Here is a 24,141-nt window from a genome sequence, read left to right as displayed (position 1 = left end):
TGACGTGTTGAAATCACATTAACTCCATGTCCAGCTTCCATTATAAGATTAGATTATTTACTGCAAACACGTTTTCTCCATGCACTGAGGGATGGTCGAAATTGTTATGGTAATCGACATGCCACAGTTAAACATTAGGTCATGTTCCTATTCCTCACGTCGCACTTTTTCAATGCTTGAGCTTCTGTGATTTATAGATACTGCCTCTATTTTATGATTCTATTAATTCATGAACACTAAGCTATTTCGAGTCATTGCTTGCTTGAATGATCATATTGGCGAGTGGGAGGAGAGATAGCACATGGCCCAGTCCTCCCACAATGCTCTAATTAAGCGTAGAACATTGTGAGAACTTTGAATTAATTCCTTTCCAGCAGTCTTCCGCAAATCAACATTTTAACTGTATGTCATCAAAAAAAAGTGGTATTGAAAAGTTTGTCTGTCTAGGTGCATCCAGTGTGTTCCATGTGAATAAAATTGTGAGTTTTTTGTGGTGACTGTTTGATTAATCGTACCACAGTTTGTTTTCAGTTTTCCCAAAATTGATAAAGCTGCCTTTATTTACTCCCCCTCTTCATTTCAAACTCAAATTTACATGAATTTATTGTTTTCTGCTGAACTCAAAAAATTATATTTTGGAATATTTTTTTTGCACAACTATAAAAGTTTGTGACGCAGAAAAAAAATAAATAAATAATGCAAAAAAAATATTCTAAATATCTTTTGAGTCACAGCCCAATAAGGAACACATCTGCTGAAAACCGACTATGAAAAGAATCGAAAGATGATTGTTGCAAGAGCTGCGTGCTTGCTTGCTAATGTAGAGCTAATACATTGTAGATGAATGCTAATCTCATCACCTCTTCCATTATATTTTTACTCACTAATAGACCGCAGAATTCTAAAACCACTATGAAACTGCATGTATGAATTAATAGGAGACAACACTAATTACAAACGAGGAACCTAGAGTTCATAATTGTATAATTGTTACGCAGGTCTTATCATTCGCATTCTGTTTTCATGCATCTTTTGATGTGTGCATGAATGTAGCAAAGCTCTGTGTAAACGTACTTGTATTTTAAAGCTATACACTGTGTGACTTGCTTTCTCTTTGTTCCAGGATTTACAGATGGATTATGAGCAGGGATCCCCTAAAGGCTCCATCCTTGGAGGAAATAAGTAAGTTTCAGCATGCTGTTGCACATTAAATAAAAAGTCAGAGAATAAAACATTCCGTGCACCCCATAGAAACTTCAATAGCATAAACCATCAAATATATATATATATAAGTTTTTGTTTACTGTACTCAAAATGTATTGTATACTGTCTATATTTGTGTCAAATGAATTTTTGTTTACATACTTAAAAATACATTTAAGAATATTTTGTATATATATATATATATATATATATATTTATATATATATATATATATATATATATTAAAAAATATAACAGTATGAATATATAAATGTATGTGTGCGTATTTATGTGTACATACTGCATGTGTGTGTGTATTTATATAATAAATGGTAGACATACATATATAATACAAGCACAGATTTTTAATTTTGAGTGTGATTAATCGCGATTAATCGCTTGACAGCATTGCTAAAAATGCATTCAAAATATATTTTCTATATATTTTATTTGTTTTCATATTCTATGCAGTATTTTCATAAAGCCCTAAAGTCTGAAACCTCTGGGTTTGAGGAAACACTGCGTCGTCATGTTGTCAGCCTGATGATGCATTGAGTTCAGTTGTATGTCAAGCTGTGTATGTTTTTCTTTCCCTGTATTCATGAGAGAGTTCATTCAGAGGTAAAGACACATGCAGAGTTTGTTCATGATGTGTGTGAGCGTGCGCGCGCTTCTCTGTACATCCATTTATCTCACACCTGTCATTGCTGTCTCGCTAATGTGACACTATGTTGCAGGTAGCTTGCGTCGGGTCTATATGACTGTCGTTCTTTTATAATGTACACACCCTGTGCCTTGTTGACTGTTTTTGCCATATAGTGAACAGAAGGTCGAGTACACCAGATGGAGTGGCAGTGAAACCGTTCCCTCTGTGTTTGTGTGAGCGCCTGTGCGTTTGCTCAGAGGTGTTGCTCTCAGCTCTCGTCAACAGATGGGTCCCGAGCACTTTCAAGAGACACCCCCTCAGCGTCACAATTCACCAGATATGAGCTGTCATCCACTCTCATTCAGTCGCTTTTATGCAGAGATGCGGTAATCAGCCTCTGTTCGGTTATTGGTGGTCTCTAGCTGAAACAGTGGAATAGTATTGTCAGGATGAATGGTATTGAATGGAATGAATTTATTTTTTAGCCATTTTGGTTTTCCTGATCAAGGGTGTGGTTTATCGTGAATATTGCGAATAAGTGCACTCTGCTTTATGAAAACAAATATATATTGCATTCTATAATATGTTTTTATTATGACAGATACTCTATTGGTCTGTTATACTGCCGCCTATTGGTATGGAGGATGTTTTGGGGTTCACTAATACAGTAGTAGAAAAAACCTTTCTACATGTATTAAGTTAAGCTAATTGAGACTTGTTTTAGAATTCGCGTAACAATTCTCTTTTGTTCATTTGGAATGCTTCCATTGTCCTCATTTGGAAGCAAGTCGCTTTAGACTAAAGCTATATGACTAAATGTAAATGTATTTAGGGGAGTGCTGAGATACAGTGCGGTTTAAAATAGTGATCACCACGAGTTTCAAATATGACTGGAAAGTAATTTTTTGTTGTTGTTGTTGTTTTCTAGGATTACCTATGTATGATTTGTAAAAACATTTTCTTCTTACAGAAATGTAACGCTCTTGTTTTGGCCAGAGACTTCACGGATCACAGGCATGGTCAGGGGTCTCTACAGCGCCCCCTGGAATGCAGAGTGCCAAATATCATACATGATTGCATGTATACATATTACACTCCGTACACACAGAGATCTCATTGAGCCGAGCAACTTTCTAACTGCATGTCATTAGCTCCACCCAACAGGAAGTCGGCTGTTTTGGGTTTTGTGGGTTTTTACTCATCCTAGGTTTTTCATCTGCTAAAACATGCCGCCAAACTTGGTTGACATGATCTCAAGACATTGACGATGTTACAGTGTGCCGTTTGGCAAAGGGCCGTAGATGTGACTATTACAAGTCAAAATTTATATACCGACTGGCAGCAGAATATCATTTTCATAATGCTCTGAAATCAACCTCTTATTTTTTTTTTACCTTTTTTATTAACTTATATAATTTTCTTTTCAGGTGTTTTTGAGGCACTTAACTTGAGACACGCACATCAGTGTTTTCAATTATTACTCAGTGGCAAAAGCCCACAAATAACCTGTAGCGCCCCACCTTTGGATATATATGGGGAGGGGGTTCATTTTACCCAACGCTATACATATATTGTATATATGAAAGTGGCAGGAAAGTGGCTATTTCGGTTTGAATATGGATTTTTTTTATTTTTTTTTATTTAGGCTACGTATTATTGTATACTCCTCCTAGGGGATTTATGCAATTCGCAGCAAAATGTGTCAACATTATGCCAAGATATTGAAGATGCTGAATTGTGAATGTTTTTTGTCTATTTTGTACTGTGTTACTAAAGTGCTTCATTAAAGTAAGGTTCAAAAATGAAACGGTAATCTTCTGTAATTCTCTTTAAACTCCAGACACCGGGGTGGCAGTGGGGTCTGGAGCCTGGGCCCGTCATCCCCGTTTGCAGCTATATTTATGAAGCTAGTTTTATCTACTGATTTTTCTTTTATTTTAGATCCCTTTTAGTCCAGAAAACCTTACTGTTCAATAATTTAAGTTCAGTGTAGATAAACAACTTTAAACAGAGGTTCCAGACAGTCGGAAGCAGACGTTCTCTTAAAATTTAACAACTAAACATTGGACAGTTTCCCAGTGTCACTGGAGACAAATTAGCAGTAAATGCTTGTTTATTTAGCCTTAAATCAATGAGGTTTAATGGATCCCTTGATGTGTTATAAAACTGTACATCGTGTGTTTTTACATCATGCGTTTCATGTACCATCGTCCTTTTGATAAATTCATTTTTATTTTATAGGAGCCTCTTAAAATCTGTTGAAGAGGAGCTGCATCAGAGGTATGATGCTTTGCTTTGTTTGTGTCCTTCACTCCTGTGCTCTTTCATTAGCTTTTTTTCCCCTTTGGCTTCCTCTCTCTCTATCTTTCCATCTTTTTGCTGCTCTGTCAAACTCTACCCGTACATCTCCCTCTCTCTCTCTCTCTCTCTTTCTCTCTCTCTGCATAGCTGGTTTTTCATCTGATCAATATTTGATGTGACCTAACCTTGCCCTTTTGTGCTTGTCCGAGTGGAACCAAAGGCTGATTTGCTTGGCAATGCTGTGTTGGAGATTTGTGTTATTTTTACCACAGTATTAGTTTTCCATTCCTCAGGGGGAAATTAACCAGTTGGTCTCTCTAAATGAAATTTACTACAGATGCATGTCTAGATTGGTCTTTGGGATCCTGTTATTAATTAGTCGCACTTGTGGTCCATCTTTAAAGGGAATGTCACTGAAACATCCTGAACTGCTGGATTCCATGTAGTATTTATGTTACGGTACCTAAATGTTTGCCTTTAAATCACAATTTTTTTTTCATGTATGTGGGTTTGTTCATACAGGACATGATCTTTTGTTCAAAATCATAGCATTAGATGCTGAAAAAACAGCAATATGTATCACAAAGGGCACACAAAAAGCCTAGTTAGTGTGTATTTACATATACTAACAATTAAAACAAAGAATGTCCTATGTGAATGACCCATTAACCTTTAATTTTACCCATGGGAAGTTGAGGGAAGTGTTGCTTCAAATTAATAATCTTCAATGAATGAGCACCGCAACCTTCTCAATCCTCATTAGGGGGCATGAGGCTCATTTGGAGGATGATGATGAGGGTGAAGATGATGGTGATGATCATGATCATGATGATGAATTGCAACAGTAAGTTCCTCTGATTCTGTAGACAATCTCTTCCTGCTGTTCTAGAGGTTAAAACGCTTAAAGATCATGATGCACTGGCAACTGTTTGGTGAGAATTCAAGTTCCTGTGAGATGTTTCATAAATATATATATATATATATATATATATATATATATATATATATATATATATATATATATATATATATATATATATATATATATATCCCCTGAAAACTCTGCCAGTGTATCGTGGCCTTTTTAGTTCCATGGGAATCATTCTATCATCTGTTTTCTTTTCTTATTAGACACACCATCTCTTTTTTCCCTTCATGACCGTTTTAGAATATCACGGTTCATCCAACTACCACTTTAGCGATATTTTTGTAGGTTCAAATGCAAGTGAACTACTACCATGAAACTCGTAGCATCCTCTCTCTCATTGATGCTGACAAGCTTTCTTACATATTTAAAGGAACAGATCACTCAGAAATAAAAATATTGTCATTATTTCTTCATCCCTGTTCCGAACTGATTGCTGTTATTAGTGACTACCAAAAAACACAGTGAAGCAATGTGTAAGTAGTCGGTATGACTTGTGCACTGTATTCCATTCCTTAAAAAAAAAAGGAAAAAAATCACGGAAAACAATAACAGCATACAGGTTTGAAATACCATGAGGAGGAGTAAATAAAAACAACATTTTCATTATAGAGTGAATCATTTCTGCTGCATTTGATTGCATGTTTGTTTGTTGTCTGTTTCCTGTCCTGTATTGTACCTGTTGGTTCAGTATATGATGAAACCAACCTGTTAATGCCCTCAAATGATGTTTGTTAGTTGTAGCATAATTAGCATACATTATTAGCATTGTGACTCATCTAATTGGATTTCTGATTTGTTTCAGCACAAAAAACTCCACCATGAGGCCTAAGGTCCCACCACCACTTCCTCCCAAAGTAAGAATACTAATAGTTTCATTATATATATAAAAATATATATAAATTTTTGTGACCCTATTGTGGGTTATGAAAGTTGTCGTTGACATGTGTGCAAACTCCCAAAGGATTTGTTCAATGATTCATTTTTTCATTTCATTTAAAAAGCAGTGTTTGTGAGCTTTTAAAGTGTCACCTAGTGGCAAAGGATGAAATTGCATTTTCATTGAGACCAATTGGAAAAGACCAACAAGTGGACGGGCAATATGCAAATGTTTTATTCTGAAGTTATAATGTAACAGCTTTGGATTCGTTTTTAAAACGGGTCGTTTCAGCGATTCAGAGTCAGCTCTTTCTGTTAAGATACAATAACTATATAAATGATGCACTTTCAGATTTAAAACTTTGCAGGATGTTACACACTGCATGAAAGGTCATCTCAAAAATCTATAATAGAGGCACTTTCAATTAACCTTTTTATTGTTGAAAACATAAACAAAGGTTTGAAGTCAGTATGATTTTTTTTTTATTACTTTTATTCCGTGTGGATGCATTCAATTGATTAACCATGACAGTAAAGAATTTTACTGCATATTAATGTAAAACATTTGTATTTTTACATTCATCAGTGTTTTTAATGGATAATAATAAATGTTTCTACAGCATCAAATCAACATATTTAAGTAATTTCTAAATGACATTAAAAGTGATGTAAAATAAAAAATGGTGAAAATTAAAATTTGGTTAAAATAGACAGTTATTTTAAATTCTTACAATATTTTATAACATTACTTTTTTTTACTGCATTTTTGATCAACTTGAACTTATTAGCGGAAGTGTGTGTTGAGGTGTTGCTTTGATTAGCAGATTTATTTTGAGCAACCAAGTCTTTCTTTTGCCTTGAAGCAAGCTTATCGGAAATCAGTGAACAGCTTTTTAGTTTTTTTTTTTAGGTGTTTTTTTTTTTTTTTTTTTTTTTGCATCCACTTTTTTTTTTTTTAGTAATCACATTATTGATCTGACAAGGTAGTGTGCTGCTAATTTTGTTCTGCCATTTCCAGCCAAAGCCCAGTCCCGGACCGCATCAAAGCCCCTCCGTCGATCATGACGGTAACCAGGGCACTATAAAGCGCTGCCCGGAGCCTGAAAGCCCGGCTCGATCATCCACCAACGTACCCCCTCGACCTCCACCTCCTCGACTGCCCGCAAACAAGCTCAGCAGTTTAGGTAATGAGACCAGTCGGGAAGAATGTGGCCCTTGGGAAACCCAGGGGGATGCTGGGATATGTAGTCAGTTCGACGAGAGGCTGCAGGTCTCGTTTGACGAAGAGGAAGACCGTGATGAGGAAGGAGACAGTAAGACAGGCCCTCCCCTTTTAAACTTAGTTTCAACCCCAGTCACCGAACCTGTCTCCGATCCTCTCCATTGTTAGTTTTTACTTTAGATAGCCCTGTAGTGAGATTACATGTCATTCTTCCCTCTTGCCCTTTCTAAGAAAAATAGCGTCAGTAGTGTTGGCATGTGAAAATGTCACACACCCACTTGAAGACATCATGAGTCACCCGCTCCACCCTTGTATTCTTTTCCCTGTCAAATTATTGTTCTCCTGTCAGTTAATGTCGCAGTCATTGTTTTCGGGTTCATAACGCTTGTCTGTTTTTGTGTCGTAAATAAGCTATAAATAGAAGCGTTTGCAAACAATGCTGCTAATGCTAAACTTTTTTAACTGTATGTAGATGAAAAGAAGATTTTCCTTGCACGTGATCAGTGTGCACCTTTTTCTGGATACCTATGTAAAAACATTGTGTTAAGACTTATAAACGGAAAACTAAACTGTTTGTGGTGTCTTCTCTTACCCACAGGCAATGGAATTAGCTCATCTGAACACTCGCCTTCAACAGAGAGACAGTCCACAATGCCCCCTGCTGTTCCTACACCAAAGGACAAGAAAGATTTTCCAGTATGGCTTCATTTTTCTGCATAAAAATATGTATAATAATATGTATAAAAATATATATATATATATATATATATATATATATATATATATATATATACAAAAATACTTTTACTGTTTACTTTTTAATACACATTAATGTCTTCAGTGATCAGATATTTGAAGAAATTAAGTTGTGATAATTATGTAATGAATTTAATAGTTATTACATAATATATGTAAATACTTTACATTGCTATTGCATATTTGTTTTACGTACAATCAAATTGAATCATATGTAGCACACTGTAAAAAAGTTATAACTTGAAAACCTTTGTTACCTCGCTGACTTAAAATGTTTAGTTTAGCCAACTAAAATTTTCCAGTTGTTACTTAAATTAACATTAAATAACTTAAATGTCAAGTTGAATTAACTTAAAATGTAATGTCAGCGGCGTAACAAAGGATTTCAAGTTGAAACAACAGTGCAATAATGATATTATTGCTACATATTACATCTGCCTATTTATCTATCAATCTGTGGTGAAATTTATTTAGTTGTAATTTTATATTTATTCTTTTTCTCCACAGAAACCCATCAGCAATGGTCTCCCACCCACTCCAAAGGTTCATGTAAGTGGGCATCATAGTTTGTGCAGCTCTATGGCGTTGTACTGGGCCTTAATTACTTGTACTTTTATTTAAATTGATGTGTGTTTTCTTTTTGATAGCTTTGTTTGTTTTCTCGTGTATTAACTTTCTGAGCAGTGATTTATTCGGCTGCATCTGAGTTATCCAGTGTGTTGTATTTCCATGTCCAGATGGGAGCATGTTTCTCTAAAGTCTTCAATGGCTGCCCATTAAAAATACACTGCGCTACCTCATGGATCAACCCAGACACACGAGGTGAGCTTGTCAAAATGATCTGCCCAATCTGAAATGTTAACCTCTTATAACTATTAATATTGCCTACAGAAGTATTTGCCGATACCTCTAAGTCTGTTTTGTTCTTCCCCGGTAATGCTTTTTATAGACCAGTATCTCATATTTGGAGCAGAGGAAGGCATTTACACATTAAACCTTAACGAGCTGCACGAGACGTCCATGGAACAGGTGTGATGTTACTTTTCAGATATTTTCAAAAAGATGTTAATTTTCCCACATAACAGTAGTAGCAAAAAAAAAAAAAAAAAAAAAAAAGTCTGGAAAACTCGGTGTGAAGTATATCCTTTTATTGCCTCAGTGCGGTGTGCTTTTGTCTTGTGCTAAAGCTATTTTTGTGTCATTCTCAGCTTTTCCCCAGGAGATGTACTTGGCTCTATGTTATGAGCAACAGCCTGCTATCAATATCCGGTAAGCTGTGCTTAAAAAAAAATCAGGTTTAGCTTATCAGATTACAGATTAGTCAGAGTGAGTAAATTTTTTTATGGTTGCTGCAATTTTTAGTGTTTTTTTTTACTTCTGTGTCACGCTTTACAGGGTAGAACACAGTGCTCGCAATGTGATAATAATACAAGGGATAACCTTTAGTAACATGTTATATGTTGAAAAATTACCTGACATATTCTTGTTTCCCTGTTTTGTTTTTCCCGAAATTGTTTTTTTTGGCAGGAAAAGCTTGTCATCTGTACTCTCACAGTCTGACGGGTCTATTTGAACATGCTCGACAAATGCAAAAACTCCCTGTTGCCATACCAACACATAAATTGCCTGACAAAATAATCCCCAGGTAAATGTTCAGATTTCAGGCTTAAGTATGTGACCAGTAGTCAAAAGTGTAAATATTCCATTTTGTATTTTTATTTGAAATTCAGGAAATTCTCAGTGTCCACGAAGATCCCTGAAACAAAAGGGTGTCAAAAGTGCTGTGTAGGTGAGTAGATCCCGTCATTTTTGTATGCATAAACTTTTTTTTTTTTTTTTTTTTTAAAGCATCCAGTATTTCAAAACTGCTTCATGTTTTTGTGGAAACACAAAATGCTTTTATTTGAAATAGAGCGCATTTAAAACATTGATATTGTCTTTTCTGTTTCTTTTGATCAATTTAATACACCCTTGTTGAATGAAAGCATCTTTTTTTCAAAGCTTTTAAATGATTGTGTATCTCAGTTTCGTTTGAAGCAACCGTTTAAATCAGATGACTTTGATACGAAGAAACAGGCTTTTTTTAATGTTTTATACTGTGTTTTGTTTCCATCTGTCTCCTTGTTTATTCTCAGTGAGGAATCCATATACTGGTCACAAGTACCTGTGCGGTGCGTTTCAGTCCAGTGTTGTTCTGTTTGAGTGGGTGGAGCCCATGCAGAAATTCATGTTGGTCAAGGTAAATCACTGTCTCCCTTCATCGAAACATGCATCATTAGCTGTTTCCATCCATATAATAAAACATTTGCACACCTTTTCCATCCAGCGAGTTGGAGTGACAAATTTGTCACTTCCTGATTAACTTGCGCCTTAATGACATTAAGAAAACTTTCATTTACTGCAGTGTAGGAGAAAGCACTGTATGTAATAAATTACAGGCTTCCGAGCATTCAGACCAAAGACGGCCATTTTATTTAATTTTTTAACCATTTTGTTTAAGATTGCAGTTGTGGGAGTTGATTATTAATGAAGCACTTTGACGAGACTGTGCTCAAGCATTTTCTTATGAAAACTAGCATTTCAGATGCTGTGAAATGAGATTGGTCTGTTGGTCGATCCAGTTTTATGCTCTCCCATCGCAGTGTCACGTCTTTTTTTACGTGCATTTATAAGTATTTTATTCAGGTGTTTCCATCGTACTTTATGTGCATGCTTTCTTACCGGACGAGAAATTTCCTCTGCTTAGTTGAGCGCACAAGTTTTTATGCACATTTTTACAATTTATGTGCATCTTGGCATTTCTATCTAGTATTGTTGTTTTTTTATCACGATATCCCCAAAAATATGGGTGGATGAAAACATAGTTATTGAGGCTGCCTCATTTCAGTTTTTTCAGTAGTTTAAGCATCACAATTAATGAATTACAGTCAATTTTCTTAATGGTCATTACTCTTAAACAGGACATCCTCAATGAAATATGTGGCCATCACGTGCGACTTCCAGAGGGGACAATGAGATTTGTTACCGAGTCTATGCAGATTAGCATTACGCTAAAATCCATGGGAGATGTATTTAGCTCGAGGTTTTAGTAGCAGCATGTAGCACGCAGTCCACATTACCTATTCATGCTTCTTTTAAGCTTCTAAAATTGCTGATCTTCTACTTAAGACTTGTAATTAAAATTGCTTTACTTGGCATTTTTATGCACACACTGTTCTAAATGAAGCACCGACTCCCTGCAGAGCATAGACTTCCCCCTGCCGTGCCCGCTGGAGGTGTTTGAGATGCTGGTGGTTCCTGAACATCAGTATCCTCTCATCTGCATAGCCGTGAGCAAAGGGACGGAGCTCAACCAGGTGGTGCGGTTTGAGACCCTCAACCCCAACTCTACCTCCAACTGGTTTGATTCTGGTGAGTACTTGAAAACATGGCACCGTTCAGGGGCAAAAAACTGTTGGGTGGGCAAATTTACTGCGGGGTGTTTTTCATGGCCACGGGTTGAAGCAACCCTAAAAAAGTGTATTTTAGTTTTTGCCAAGGGATCTCCTCGAAACGCAGTTAGTGTGGGCTGGTTTGGACTAGCAATTGCCAGACCTTTCCATCTAGCAAGTGATGTTATTATAGCTAACATTGCGGACTTATTGAAAAATACATTGCCATCATCTTTATTAAAGAGAATATAATCACTTCATACGATGTTGAAGTGAATAAACTAGCTTTGATAGCCTTACTTACTGGAGATCAACAACTATTGACTTTGGCCGTTTCTCAATTACAAGAACACATATTAAGAAACGGCCATTGTTTTCTCTCATCGGACGTGTGTGTGTGTGTGTGTGTGTGTGTGTGGAGGGAGGGGAGACTCAAAATATTCTAAAATTAAAGTGCAAGGGTGACAACTCTCAGACCCATTATCTCTTAATGTAACAGATTTAAGTGTTTTAACAAATATTAATTTAATAAATTACATAATTGTTGTTATTTGTTTATGCATATTTTTTACTTTTAAGTTAGCTTTTTATCTCTTTTTTTAATAGTTTTTTGTTGTTGTAAGAAATGCGAAAATCTAGAAATTGCTGTTGTTATTTCAGACACCCCACAGAGCTGCGTGATCCATGTGACCCAGCTGGAGAGAGATACAATTTTAGTCTGCTTAGATCGTAAGTATAAAACATTAATAACAGATACATGCATCATATATATATATATATATATATATATATATATATATATATATATATATATATATATATATATATATATATAAACCAGATATGTATTAATAGCGTTTCTTCTTTTTCTGAAGGGTGCATTAAGATTGTAAATTTGCAAGGTCGGTTGAAGTCCAGTCGAAAACTTTCAGCAGAACTGACTTTTAACTTCCAGATTGAATCAATAGGTATGAGACCTTGGTACATTACATGGCGGCTTCAAGTACATATATCTCCATTTTCTGAGCCCACTGTATTTAGTGGTTAGCCTTCAGTCACATTTACCTCTTTTGTATGGGCACAGGGTTCAACTTAAAAAAAAAAAAAATGGATTTAAATCTGTTTTAATGACTCTCTCATGCTCTGGATCTATCTATCCCTCTTAGTTTGCCTTCAAGACAGTGTGTTGGCCTTCTGGAGGCATGGCATGCAAGGACGCAGCTTCAAGTCCAATGAGGCAAGTCCTGCTATATTTATGTGAGAGAGAATATACAGCCTGTCAGTAATATCTCAGAAAACCTCAAACAAACACTACAAGAATATTGCAATATGAAGAATATAATTATATATTAAAGTTTATAGTCCTAAAATTGTGAGTGTTTGTGTGCGTGCGTGTATATGTACAACAGTGTGTGTATTTTAATGCAGTTTTAAATGTCATACACAATAATCTTCCTATATAACATTATTATCTTTTTTACTGTAGTGTACAACAGCGAACATTTTAAATCACAATATTATTGTTATGGTAAAATATACTGTTGATTATATTTTAAACATAATCAATCAGAGGCATACGTTTCATAGAAGCAGTGTGAGGAAAAACCAAAAAGGTCATCATCCAACAAATGAAATGGCATACGTATTGTGCAATCTCATTATTCTGTCCGCATTTTATATTCCAGATTACACAGGAGATTTCCGACAGCTCCAGGATATTCAGGCTGCTAGGTTCAGACAGGTGAGAAGCAGCAATCCGTTATGTAATTAATATCAAACGCTTTATTGCTGGTGTGCCAATCCATATTTTGTAGCTTAGGTCATATGTATGCAGAAAGGGCATCGGGTCATCTGTATTTGTGTCTGTGTCGTTCTTTACAGGGTGGTGGTTTTGGAAAGCCGACCGACAGACAACCCCACAGCACACAGCAATCTCTACATCCTCGCTGGCCACGAAAACAGCTACTGACCGCAATGCATCATGGGACAAAAACACTACATGTATGCAACGTTCCGAGAGCCTTTAGTTTCATGTGGCCCGATGAGATGGCCACCTCTCAGAAGAAGCGCAGACATACTGTTGTTGAGCCGCTGAGAGCACGAAGGAACGCTAGAATGGATATAAAGGTCTCAGAGTAGAGAAAAGCTGGCCGTCACCACAGTATGCACTTTCACCCTTACCTGCTTCAGAGGCCTTGTTTTGGTTTGGCTTCTAGCAGTTTTAATTTATTTTTTTACCCGAAAGACACACACAATCACATACTCTTTCTTTTTTTTTTTGTCTCCCCCGAGCAAGACTTTTTTTTGTTTTGTTTTTGGCCACTGCTCACATTTGACGCTAACCACACAAGTGCTTGAAGACACGTATTTAATTCATGTACATACAGACGTAGTATTGTTGAGTCATAATCTTTGTATTGGTTGTGTAGATATCAGCACATTTATGTTGTACAGGTTTGTGGCAGCGTTGGCTGTTGTAAAGGACTGTGAGATGCTGGGTACTACTTTAAATGACCTCTAGGGCCAGATAATTTTTTTTTATATGCAATAGTTTAGGAATCACAAAGCTGAAGTGCCCATCTTTCCAAGACTTGCCTTCTTAACATTGCTGTTTTTATTTTATTTTTTTGTTTTGTTTTTATTGTACAACCTAATCTTTTTATATAAAGCCGAATGGTGTTTTTATTGAGCAACTTTTAATTCAGTGGCCCTTATAATTGTTTTTAACTCTGTGGTATGCGCTCACTCAATTTGCACAAGGTTATTAAAATGTTGATGTGTACTGTATATGTAAGTGTATGTTTAAAACCATGCCGATAATAACATATAGATATATACACTTTTTTTCTAAATGTGTATACGTGTATAATCCTAATAAGCAATAAATCATTTGGATGTTCTTTTGTGGTTTTAAATCAATCAGACTGCGAGGCTGATGTTACACGGGTCAACTTAGCTTGCCCCGTAAATCATTAGCATAAGACTGAGTTCACAGGTTTGTTATGTGGATGAGTTGTTTGTTTGTGATTTGAGTGCTGTACACTGTTTAGCAGATTATGTTGGGATTTTTAAATTGCTGTGAACGGTGTAAACTTGTTGAGACTAACATGGACTGGCATTAAATCGCTCTTTTAGAACGGTCGTTAAAGAGTAAAGGAAGTTCCATCATAAGAAAAGGACATCCCTAATTTCTCTAGTTTTTTTTGTCCGTGATTGTAATACGGTTATTCAATCAATTTTCGTTTTGTGTCTATGTACATACTGTAAAATAAAATCACATGGTTTTACATACTGAGACGTCTTGCGTGTTATTTATAACTGTAACGTTAAGCTTATTACGTCCATACTTTCATACCACTGATGTAATGTTCTCTATTATATATCATATTATAGATTGCTTTTAACATATGTAAACATATTTCCTAAAAAAGCATTAGTAATAATTAGTTATCATAGTAATTAAGCGTAAATATTCCTAATTTAAAAACTCGTAAAATCATATTGCACGGAACCGGAAGCTACCAACACAACCGGAAAAGGACTTTTATTTGAAAACGTTTCGGCAGACTCTTGCTTGCTTCGCAGTCCGTTTCGTCACAGACATGGCTGTGTCCAGTGTTTTTAAAGCAGGTCTTTTCAATTACAAAGTTGCAGTTGTGACGGGAGGCGCGACTGGGATAGGAAAAGCTATTACTTCTGAGCTCTTACAGTTAGGTATGCGTTTACTGGGAGTTTTACCGATGCATTTATTCTTCAGATGCGGACTGCAGTGAACTTTAGTCCAGATATTGAGCAACACTCAAAGCAATCAGTAACTGAAGTTAATTTATAAAATATCCAATTTCACATTTTACATATATAATTAATATCAATGCGATATATTTGATGTTTTTAGATTATGATTTCCGTTTCTCTTACGTTTAAATATGCAAATGAGGCACAATTTATATTATAATTTTTTCTCAGAATTGTTTTAATAGTATTTATTCATTTTGTTCATATATAAAGATTTTTTATACATGATGATTTTGAATAGTTTTTTTTATTACCTCATAAATAAAATAAATAAATACTATTAACAGCCGAAAAAAGGCACAATGTTTAAGGAATAATATAGTGATAGAGTAAATCAGGTGAATCATATATCAGACATCTCCAGAATTAAGATATGTATATCTGTAAAACTGTAAAGTGTGGTGTAAGTGCTACTGAAGTGCATGAGAAAAAGCCTGTTTCTGAATAAAACATTTTTAAAAAAGTAACAGTGACTTTTTATCTCACAATTCTGGCCTTTTTTCTGACCATTGCGAATTTAGAACTTGCAAATTTTGCTAGATATAAACTCACATTTGCAAAAAAAACTAAAATCATTATCATCATGAAAAAATACATCAAATGACTGCAATTCTGCCTTTTTCTGTTTTTAATCTCTGCATTGTGAGTTAACTTCAGTTTTGTTATTCAGTAGCATAAACAGACTTTTAACTATTAAATAAATATCTTCCACTTAAACTATGAAAAAACCCCTCACTGAATATTATTATGCACAAATGTTGTAGGTTGCAGTGTGGTCATATCCTCCAGAAAGCTTGAGCGTCTAGAGTCAGCAGCTGAAGAGCTGATGCAGAAAATCCCCCCATCCAGTCCAGCTAAAGTGACCCCTATACAGTGCAACATCCGCAATGAAGAAGAGGTGACCGTCTCGTAATCTTGTATTTCACACCTTTATGCCAGAAAAGTATGTGAAAATAGTCTCTGCTTTTAGCGTGTTCGTTTTGTTAAGGTTTCTTCAGCTGGAAAATCCCTGTTTATAGGTAATAGCAGCATGTGGTAGATGTGGTCTGATGGTTTAGCTCCTGTTTTTAACAGGTGAAGAACCTGATGGCCTCCACTCTGAAACTTCATGGAAGGATTGACTTTTTGGTGAATAATGGAGGTGGGCAGTTTTCCAGCCCGGTCAGCTTGATGAGCGCAAAAGGCTGGAAAGCTGTGATTGACACCAACCTCAACGGAACCTTCTTATGCTGCAAAGAAGGTTCGGCGTAAAATGCAATGGGAGACGTGCAGTTTATCTGCTGTTTGTTTTGATCGTAATGTGCAAATTCGACACTTTATTTCTGAAATGACGTGGACGATTCTGCCTGACAAATTCAAAGGCTGCTCAGTCAACTCCTGCTCTTCATTCATAGCGTACAGTGCGTGGATGAAAGATCACGGAGGTGCAATCGTGAACATCATTGCAGACATGTGGAAGGGTTTCCCTGGAATGGCGTGAGTTGGACATTATAACAACATAATAAAAATATGATGTGTTCATTTAAATTGTTTGGGTGGTTAAATCCTCTTTTTTTCATTTTTAACACTTATTTATGACAGGCACACAGGAGCGGCCAGAGCGGCGGTGGACAACCTGACCAAGAGCCTGGCCATTGAGTGGGCTGACAGAGGGGTCCGCATCAACTCTGTGGCTCCGGTTAGTGCCGGTTTGTATTGGATAGTGCTCGCTAATCAGGGACATTGAGAAGAAGGGCTTGATTTACAATATTCTCCTCATTTGCATGTTGCTTTGGATAAAAATAAGCATAAAAAATGTGGGAAAATCACCTTGCGTGGAATTGTTTCCAAAGTATTGTGGCCCCAAATACGTTTTTACTAAAAAGCCACGTGTTTATTATCTGTAAAGTCATTCTTAAATCAACCGCAATGCAAAATTCAGTGTAAACTTCCACTAGGTCTTATACCACATAAACAGTGCATGTGCGCTTGTTTTGTGTTTATTGAATCCAGGGAACTATCATCTCCAAAACTGCAATGGAAAACTACAAAGAAATTGGTCCAACAATGTTTAAGATGTCAGTGCCATTCAGTCCGGCTAAAAGACTCGGTGTTCCTGAGGAGGTATCATATCATAATGTTGTTTTAAATGTATATATGATATGTCGGGCTGGGTAGATTTTTTTTTTTTTACACATTATTGAATCCAAATTACATGAGAAAAATTGTAGTTAGTAGCGTAATCCATTGCATTTACATTTTAGGGAATATAATCGGACTGCTTTTAGATTATTTTTGACCTAACTCGTTTGTGCACATTCATTGAAATAGGATAATCTTGAAAAAAGCAAAGCCGAGAGTGAGAAAATATATCCCATTTGTTGCAATTAACAACATGAAGTGCAATAAGCGTTTACATTATGTCATGATTTCCCAAACTGGGGGTCGTAAAGGAACTGCAGGGGTTTTATTTTAAATAATAATTTAATAAAACAACAAACTGCTTACTAAAATGAAATGTAGTGTTTGTTTAGCTGCATGTCATGTGTTGATTAACTGGCATCAGAGAACCATGCAAATGTGATACTGAGTAAATAATAAATCACATGAATTTGTGCAGTCTAATATGGTAGGTTATTTAAAAATGAAAAAGAGGAATTAAAGAGCATTAGTATTGCTATTGTGTTCATAATATGTAATCAAATAACTACTCAAATTGCAAGTATTTTAAAATGTAATTAAATCTAATTACAAGTACTAATTGCGTAATCCAGATTACCTCTAATAAGTTACTACCCAGCTCTGGCTATATATATATATATATATATATATATATATATATATATATCATACATATACACTTTATAGAATTGCAAAAGGCTCATGCAGAATAACAAAATGAGTGTTTAAATAACATGAGGTTCAAATATTTACCTTAATCGTGTCAGATATCGCCGGCCGTATGTTTCTTGCTGTCTCCGGCTGCCGGCTACATTACTGGAGCAACCCTGAAAGTCGATGCAGGACAGAGCCTCTACCACTCTGTTTGGGAAATACCAGGTGCCCGCTTTCCAGTCAGACCGTTCTTTCTATCGTTGTTTTGAAATGAAAAACGGATGTTGACTATTCGAGTGTGTTTCTGTTTCACTTTGCCTCTCTAATCAGATCACACAGCCTGGCCTCCAGCCCCATAGGGAGAAAATACAGACATATTGAGAGAAATCATGGACAAGACCAAATCCAAGCTGTGAATCATAACAAAACAAGTCTAGACCGTCAAACAGCTGCTCTTCATCGCAGTGTGGGTGGACCACAAATGTTTTTTTTTTGTTTTTTTTTTTGTTTTGTTTTTAACACGTCTTGACTGTGGCCTCTGAATGTTGCTCACTGAATTTCATTATCAGCATCATCGCTCTAATAGTTCACGCAGAACTGTGTTTAAGCGTGTAAATATGTGTAATAGTATGATATTGTGAATATAACATTTGTAATTGTAAGATTTATAAAAGCAACATTTATCAGTTACCACCAGGTGATTACAGACGGTATGTAATGTATTAAAAAATAACAATAAAACAATAGAAATACAAGCCATTGCTTTAGTATAAATGTTTTGGTTTTTTTTGCAAATACATTCTGTTTTGCAGTATGAGACTGCTTTTCTGTGCCACAAGCTGAATTAACCAAAAGACCTGGACTACAAGACCAAACCATTTCCCTTTTTGATCGGGGGGCCTAACATGGGAGGTCACGAGCTGCTAGACAAACAACCAACATTTCACTTTTTCACAGTCGTAAAACTGAGTCTTGCAAATAATACTCCTAGTACCATAGTAAATTTTATAACTGTAAATCTATTTAATTTTTGACGTGTGAATGTTATGGATTATCAGCACGCAATTAGGGCCCCTGTTACTCTGTTCCACTATTTCCCCTTGAGTTAAACATTACAAAACATAACAAAATGCCAATGCCAATAATTAAATGATGAATGAGTGATATCCAAACATGGCAGTGTGGGTTTTTTTTTTGTGTAAAATATAAAATCATTGTTTTAAAAAATGGTTATCATAATCAGGTTTTAGTTCAGTGGCAAGGGGAAATAAATGATTCATCGTTTTTTTTTTTTTTTTTTTTTTCTGGCATCTTACTCGAAACTCGTTTAAAAATTGAGGCTCCCCGCAGAGCGCCGGTTGCTAGGCAGAGCGCCGCATAACGCGAGCACGCGAGCATGCGCACTGATCGAGCCGGCGATTGGCCAAACAATGGCATTAGCGGCGCGAGGGGGTGCGTTGTCCTCGGCGTGGCACTGTCCGAAAAAAAATAAACCCAGCGCCAAAATGTTTACACGTGGTCAGCGCTTGAAAATGACCAACTGAACACGCAAGCGACCCCCGCTGCATGCATCAGCTGTGGGATTTATCCGAGGTAAGAACCGTGCATTCCCACATCAGTATCGTTTAAAACGACAGCGGATAGTAAGCGTGGGGTGTGACTTCAGGCGGTGCCAGGTCCTCAAATGCGATGCGTTCCAATGCAATGCAAAACAAAACAAAGTAACATACATATTGTGATTTGTTGTGATTTTTTTTTCATTCTAGAAGGAAGCGTTTCACAAGGGCGACTGACACCAAGCAGGTGTGTCCAGCTGTAAACAGACATCTACAGGCATCTCGCACACAGCCATGAGAGATAGGGGGTCCGGAGAGCTCACTGGTTTGGAGCTGGAGGGAGTGATGGAGACGGAGGAGACCCCGGTGAACACGCTTGAGAGGTCAGCAGAGGAGGAGGGAACCAGCACCAGGAGGAAGAAGAAAAAGAAAAAGAAAGAGATCATCTACCGCTCTGACCTGGAGGTGGAGGATGCTGGGGAGGGAACCTCTGCGGATGTGGATGGAGGCTTTAGCCCTCCACTTGATGAAGGTAAACATGAAATCTGGGGGTGAACGCACTGTATCGTGATGTTTGTTAAAGAGCTGTGAAATTCATCTTTTGTTTGTTTGCTGTAATGGGTTAAAACAGATGATGTCACCAGCTCCATACCACGTGAGCTTTCTGCCCAGAAAACAGCAGATTGAGACCATGAGCAAATGCCCTCATATTAAATGTGACATGACATTAGTTTATGTTTTATCCTCGCAGATCAGTTGAAATTATCTTGGTATTGAGTTACAGTCTTCTGGTTGACAGATTTACTTCTGGAAAAATCATGCAATATTAGGGAACATATATTTATGTATTCTGGTCCTAGAAAAGGTCTTGAAATTAGAAACATTAGTGCATCTGATGTACTACTGTTAAAAAATTTTTGGCAAGTCTTTTTTATTTTATTATTACATTTAAAAATGTAAAAGTAATTTTAAATGTTACAAAATATTTCTGTTTTAAATTAATGCTGTTCATTTAAACTTTTCATTCTTCGAAGAGTCCTGAAAAAAGTGCATCACGGTTTCCAAACAAATATTAAGCAGCGCGACAGTTTTCATTGATGATAAATGTTTAAGCACCAAATCAATATATTAGAATAATTTCATTGTGTATCATACATCACAAAAATTCTGCTTTGCCATCGCATTAATAAATGAAAAATATATTAAAATATGAATGTTATTTTAAATTGTAATAGTATTTCACAATATTATTTACTGTATTTTTGATCAAATGAATGGTGAGCATAATACACCAAATGCCAAACGTTTGAACAGTAAATGTTTAATACATTTTATTAAATAAATGCAAATAAAATACAGTACATTATTAGTCATGAAAAAGGTGTAATTATTAATTAATTTAAACCATTTCATGGGAAACCTTTTCCCATACAATCAACATTATATTATATATATATATATATATATATATATATATATATATATATATATATATATGTGTGTGTGTATATGTTACAGTTATATTTTGTTCATGCAATATCCTCCACAACATTTATCTTTCATTAACAGAAGAAGAGGATATCCCTCCTGACAGCCGATTCGTGACCCTGACTGGCACCATCACGAGGGGAAAGCGGAAAGGCCAAATGGTAGACATCTATATGACGCTTACCGACAAAGAGCTGAGAGACATGGCGCGCTCCAAAGAGCGTCTAGATGCAGAGTGTGACGGGGTCGCGGAAGCCAAGCAAAAACCCTGTGCACTGGGGGTCAGCCAGGGCCCTCATGTTCTCCTCTGGAGCCTTTCCTGCTCCCCGTTCATCTTCCTTCTCTCCTTCATCACGTCGTTTTACTACGGGACGCTCACCTGGTACAACGTCTTCCTGGTTTACAATGAGGAACGCAGCTTTCTGCACAAGATTACGGTGTGTCCCTTGCTCATTCTGTTGTATCCGGTGCTGATCATGGCGTTGTGTGTCTGTATGGGGGTGTACGCCGCCGTGACCCAGCTGTCCTGGGTTTTTGGAGAGTGGTGGTTGGCGGTGAGGGACCTGGAGAAGGGCTTCTGTGGGTGGATGTGTGGTAAGCTGGGGCTGGAGGACTGTGCCCCATATAATGTAGTTGAGCTGCTGGACTCTGACACTCTGTCCGGGACCCTCCAGGCGAAGAGGATGGAAGATGTTGAGCACACTTCTACTTTGTGATCTCGAAAAGATTGAACTTTTTGATTTAAGGAATGTTCTGGGTTAATACGACTTAAGTTCTTTTAATGGCATCTGTGGCATGCTGAAGATCGTTTTGACTTCGAGATAGGTCTCCAGACTTTTCAGTCAAGATTTTTCTTTTTAACATAAAAATGAGTCACAATCACTTTGGACAGCATTTAGCTTGCCGTCAAGCCAGAGCATTGATATTAAGGGATAATTCACTCGATAATAACAATTCTGCCATGATTTACTAACCCTTGTGTTGTTCCAAACATTTTGAAGAACGTCGGTAACTAAACCATTTTGGTTCCAATCAACTTCAATAATGACATGAAGGTGAATAAGTGATGACAGTTGTAATTTTTGGGTGAGCTTGTCCTTTTATTTTGCACAGTTTCATTGACTTGTACACACTGCTAGGGAACCATCCGTGAAACGCCTTGCATTTTGGCAGTTTATTGTAAAATTTTAAGAAACTGAAATAGTCAAGTTACTCTAAAAAAAGATTCAGCGTATTATCTTTCCATATCGCATTTAAATAATCACAAAATATCACATAAGAAATAATTGTTTTAATCTATGCTATATAGACGAATGACAAAAACACTGATGTTGTTGATGCAGTTACTCTTCACACTTATCTAACTTTTAGAGCATAAGTGATTCAATAAAGAGGTTTTCTCATATATGTTTATTAAAATAAAAACTTTAGGGATTAGAACTGCAGCCTTAATCTGAATCACTTGGTTCAGCCTGAGGTAATGTTTTATATTCAGAGCATTCGAGGTTAATTCGGTTTCATACTTCCAGGTTTTATCCAAAGACTTACTTGCTTAGACTACATTTTTTCCCAGATATATATCTTGTAAGACTAGGATCAGTAACACTGGCTCTGATATGGTGATTAAAGGCAACTTTATGCTTCAAAGCATTAGATTCCTCTATGCAGAAGAGTAGCATAAAATTATTAAATGTGTTTGTTTTTTTTATGTACAGCAGTAAAGAATCTGATACTGAAACTAGAAGTAAATGCCTTTCATTTTTTGACAATTTATCATGTGCTTTCTGTGTCGGACGTATGCTACATATTTACCTTTGGCCTGGGTAATACACATTACACACGCTCTTTGATGATACTTGATTAGCAGAAAATGTTTCCCCTCTTGGTCCGAGCGACGTTTTCACTTGAATCAACACCTCAGCAACGGCAACATTTTACTCTCCAAGCAGGCAAATGAACTTTTACACTTTGTGATTTTACACTTTGTATACTTTTTTTTAAAAAAATATATGTATTCTGTCCATATCCCAACACATTGAATTGTTGTGTTAGTGTTTGAAACAGTGCGGTGCTTTGTATTTCTACGGGTGTAACAACAATGGTGCTATAATAGTGTTCAACAAGGATGTCAGCCATTAAAAACCAGACTGTTTTCCACACAAGAAAATGGCTCCGCTGTCCCAGAAAATCATTTGGCATTTTAAAAAACCTTTTAAAAAGAAATTGGCAGATTACTGGACAGTACATTTATTTCAGATGGGACAGTGTGTGGTTTTCAAATTGCATCTCAAAAATTAAAACCAAGTAGACTTAAACTCTGAAGTATGATTTATAACACTCATCTCTTCTTCATATACCATCGTTTTCGGCTATATCTGTTGTTTATCTAGGCTTACTGTAACATTACTAAATACAAGCTTCCCATGGTAACCCACCTGCTTTTTCACAAAGACTATAGAGTCAAAAATGTATTAACGAAATCTTCTGTAGTACACTTTTCTAGATGTGCTTCACTAAAATGCTCCTAGTGTGTGGGAATCTTTTCACGAGAGGAATGATTTGTCATTTGTTAAAATTTTGGTCTGATTTAAAGTCTATATAAAGCCGCAGAGATCTATGCATCTGATCTGAATCACCTGGAGAATGTTCACAAATATATAATCAAAAAGGGCTGTACTAAAAAAAGTATGCGGTTATTAAAAGCCCTCAAATTGTATCTTACCTGTAGATGTGCAGCCTTTAGGTAAACTGACTTTTAATTAAGCAATTGCAATCTTAGCTTCATTCAGTTGCGCAAGAGATTATTGCTTTTCGTGTATCTTTTGGGACTTTTCCAGCGCTCATCAGGCTGCTCATATTACAAGACGTTGACCTGTTTTTACACAAACACTTGAACGACACGAAATAGCCTATTGTGTATCATATGAAATACTGTCTCCTGTTTATCTGTAAACATGGTTTCAAAGCACAAACTGTTTTTACAGCATGAACTCTCATAATGTTTGGTTTCCACAAGTACGCACTTGCTGTGTTCCCCGTTTTCAACAATTTGTAATAAAGAAGATTTCGTTCTCTCAGTGGTGTAGTTTTTGTGCAGCTCCCGCGGCCGTAAAAAGGTGTGCCAC

General features: G+C 36.4%; 3 protein-coding genes across 8 annotated transcripts in view; all 3 read left to right on the top strand.

Moving 5' to 3' along the window:
- Window positions 1-14,658, top strand: part of map4k3a (mitogen-activated protein kinase kinase kinase kinase 3a) — a 52,975-nt gene extending 38,317 nt beyond the window's left edge. For 4 of the 6 annotated variants that reach the window (XM_043252255.1, XM_043252252.1, XM_043252251.1 and 1 more), the window contains 19 exons: window positions 1,124-1,182; window positions 4,091-4,129; window positions 4,914-4,994; window positions 5,881-5,932; window positions 6,973-7,138; window positions 7,775-7,872; window positions 8,440-8,481; window positions 8,670-8,754; window positions 8,882-8,961; window positions 9,141-9,201; window positions 9,460-9,577; window positions 9,663-9,721; window positions 10,068-10,171; window positions 11,175-11,343; window positions 12,024-12,092; window positions 12,239-12,331; window positions 12,530-12,600; window positions 13,049-13,104; window positions 13,245-14,658. In XM_043252255.1, coding sequence (XP_043108190.1) covers window positions 1,124-1,182; window positions 4,091-4,129; window positions 4,914-4,994; window positions 5,881-5,932; window positions 6,973-7,138; window positions 7,775-7,872; window positions 8,440-8,481; window positions 8,670-8,754; window positions 8,882-8,961; window positions 9,141-9,201; window positions 9,460-9,577; window positions 9,663-9,721; window positions 10,068-10,171; window positions 11,175-11,343; window positions 12,024-12,092; window positions 12,239-12,331; window positions 12,530-12,600; window positions 13,049-13,104; window positions 13,245-13,332 — 1,590 coding nt within the window. In that variant the 3' untranslated portion in view covers window positions 13,333-14,658. The remainder of the gene's footprint in view (window positions 1-1,123; window positions 1,183-4,090; window positions 4,130-4,913; window positions 4,995-5,880; window positions 5,933-6,972; window positions 7,139-7,774; window positions 7,873-8,439; window positions 8,482-8,669; window positions 8,755-8,881; window positions 8,962-9,140; window positions 9,202-9,459; window positions 9,578-9,662; window positions 9,722-10,067; window positions 10,172-11,174; window positions 11,344-12,023; window positions 12,093-12,238; window positions 12,332-12,529; window positions 12,601-13,048; window positions 13,105-13,244) is intronic. The other 2 variants (XM_043252256.1, XM_043252253.1) reach the window with 1 other exon arrangement.
- A 257-nt stretch (window positions 14,659-14,915) lies between these two features.
- pecr (peroxisomal trans-2-enoyl-CoA reductase) lies at window positions 14,916-18,731 on the top strand. Its single transcript, XM_043251392.1, has 8 exons — window positions 14,916-15,077; window positions 15,923-16,056; window positions 16,233-16,398; window positions 16,553-16,634; window positions 16,740-16,836; window positions 17,151-17,261; window positions 18,086-18,197; window positions 18,303-18,731. Exons 1-8 carry the CDS (start codon window positions 14,966-14,968, stop codon window positions 18,329-18,331), a joined length of 843 nt encoding a protein of 280 aa, XP_043107327.1. The 5' UTR covers window positions 14,916-14,965; the 3' UTR covers window positions 18,332-18,731.
- Window positions 18,732-19,334: 603 nt separating this feature from the next.
- tmem169a (transmembrane protein 169a) lies at window positions 19,335-24,086 on the top strand. The gene is made up of 3 exons (XM_043251511.1): window positions 19,335-19,565; window positions 19,739-20,060; window positions 21,098-24,086. Exons 2-3 carry the CDS (start codon window positions 19,823-19,825, stop codon window positions 21,730-21,732), a joined length of 873 nt encoding a protein of 290 aa, XP_043107446.1. The 5' UTR covers window positions 19,335-19,565; window positions 19,739-19,822; the 3' UTR covers window positions 21,733-24,086.
- Window positions 24,087-24,141: the final 55 nt, after the last annotated feature.

This window comes from Puntigrus tetrazona, chromosome 11 (genome assembly GCF_018831695.1).
Source record: "Puntigrus tetrazona isolate hp1 chromosome 11, ASM1883169v1, whole genome shotgun sequence".
Classification (NCBI taxonomy): Eukaryota; Metazoa; Chordata; class Actinopteri; order Cypriniformes; family Cyprinidae; genus Puntigrus; species Puntigrus tetrazona.
The sequence above is the reverse complement of the archived record's forward strand: the minus strand, read 5'-3'. Positions and strand labels throughout refer to the sequence as shown.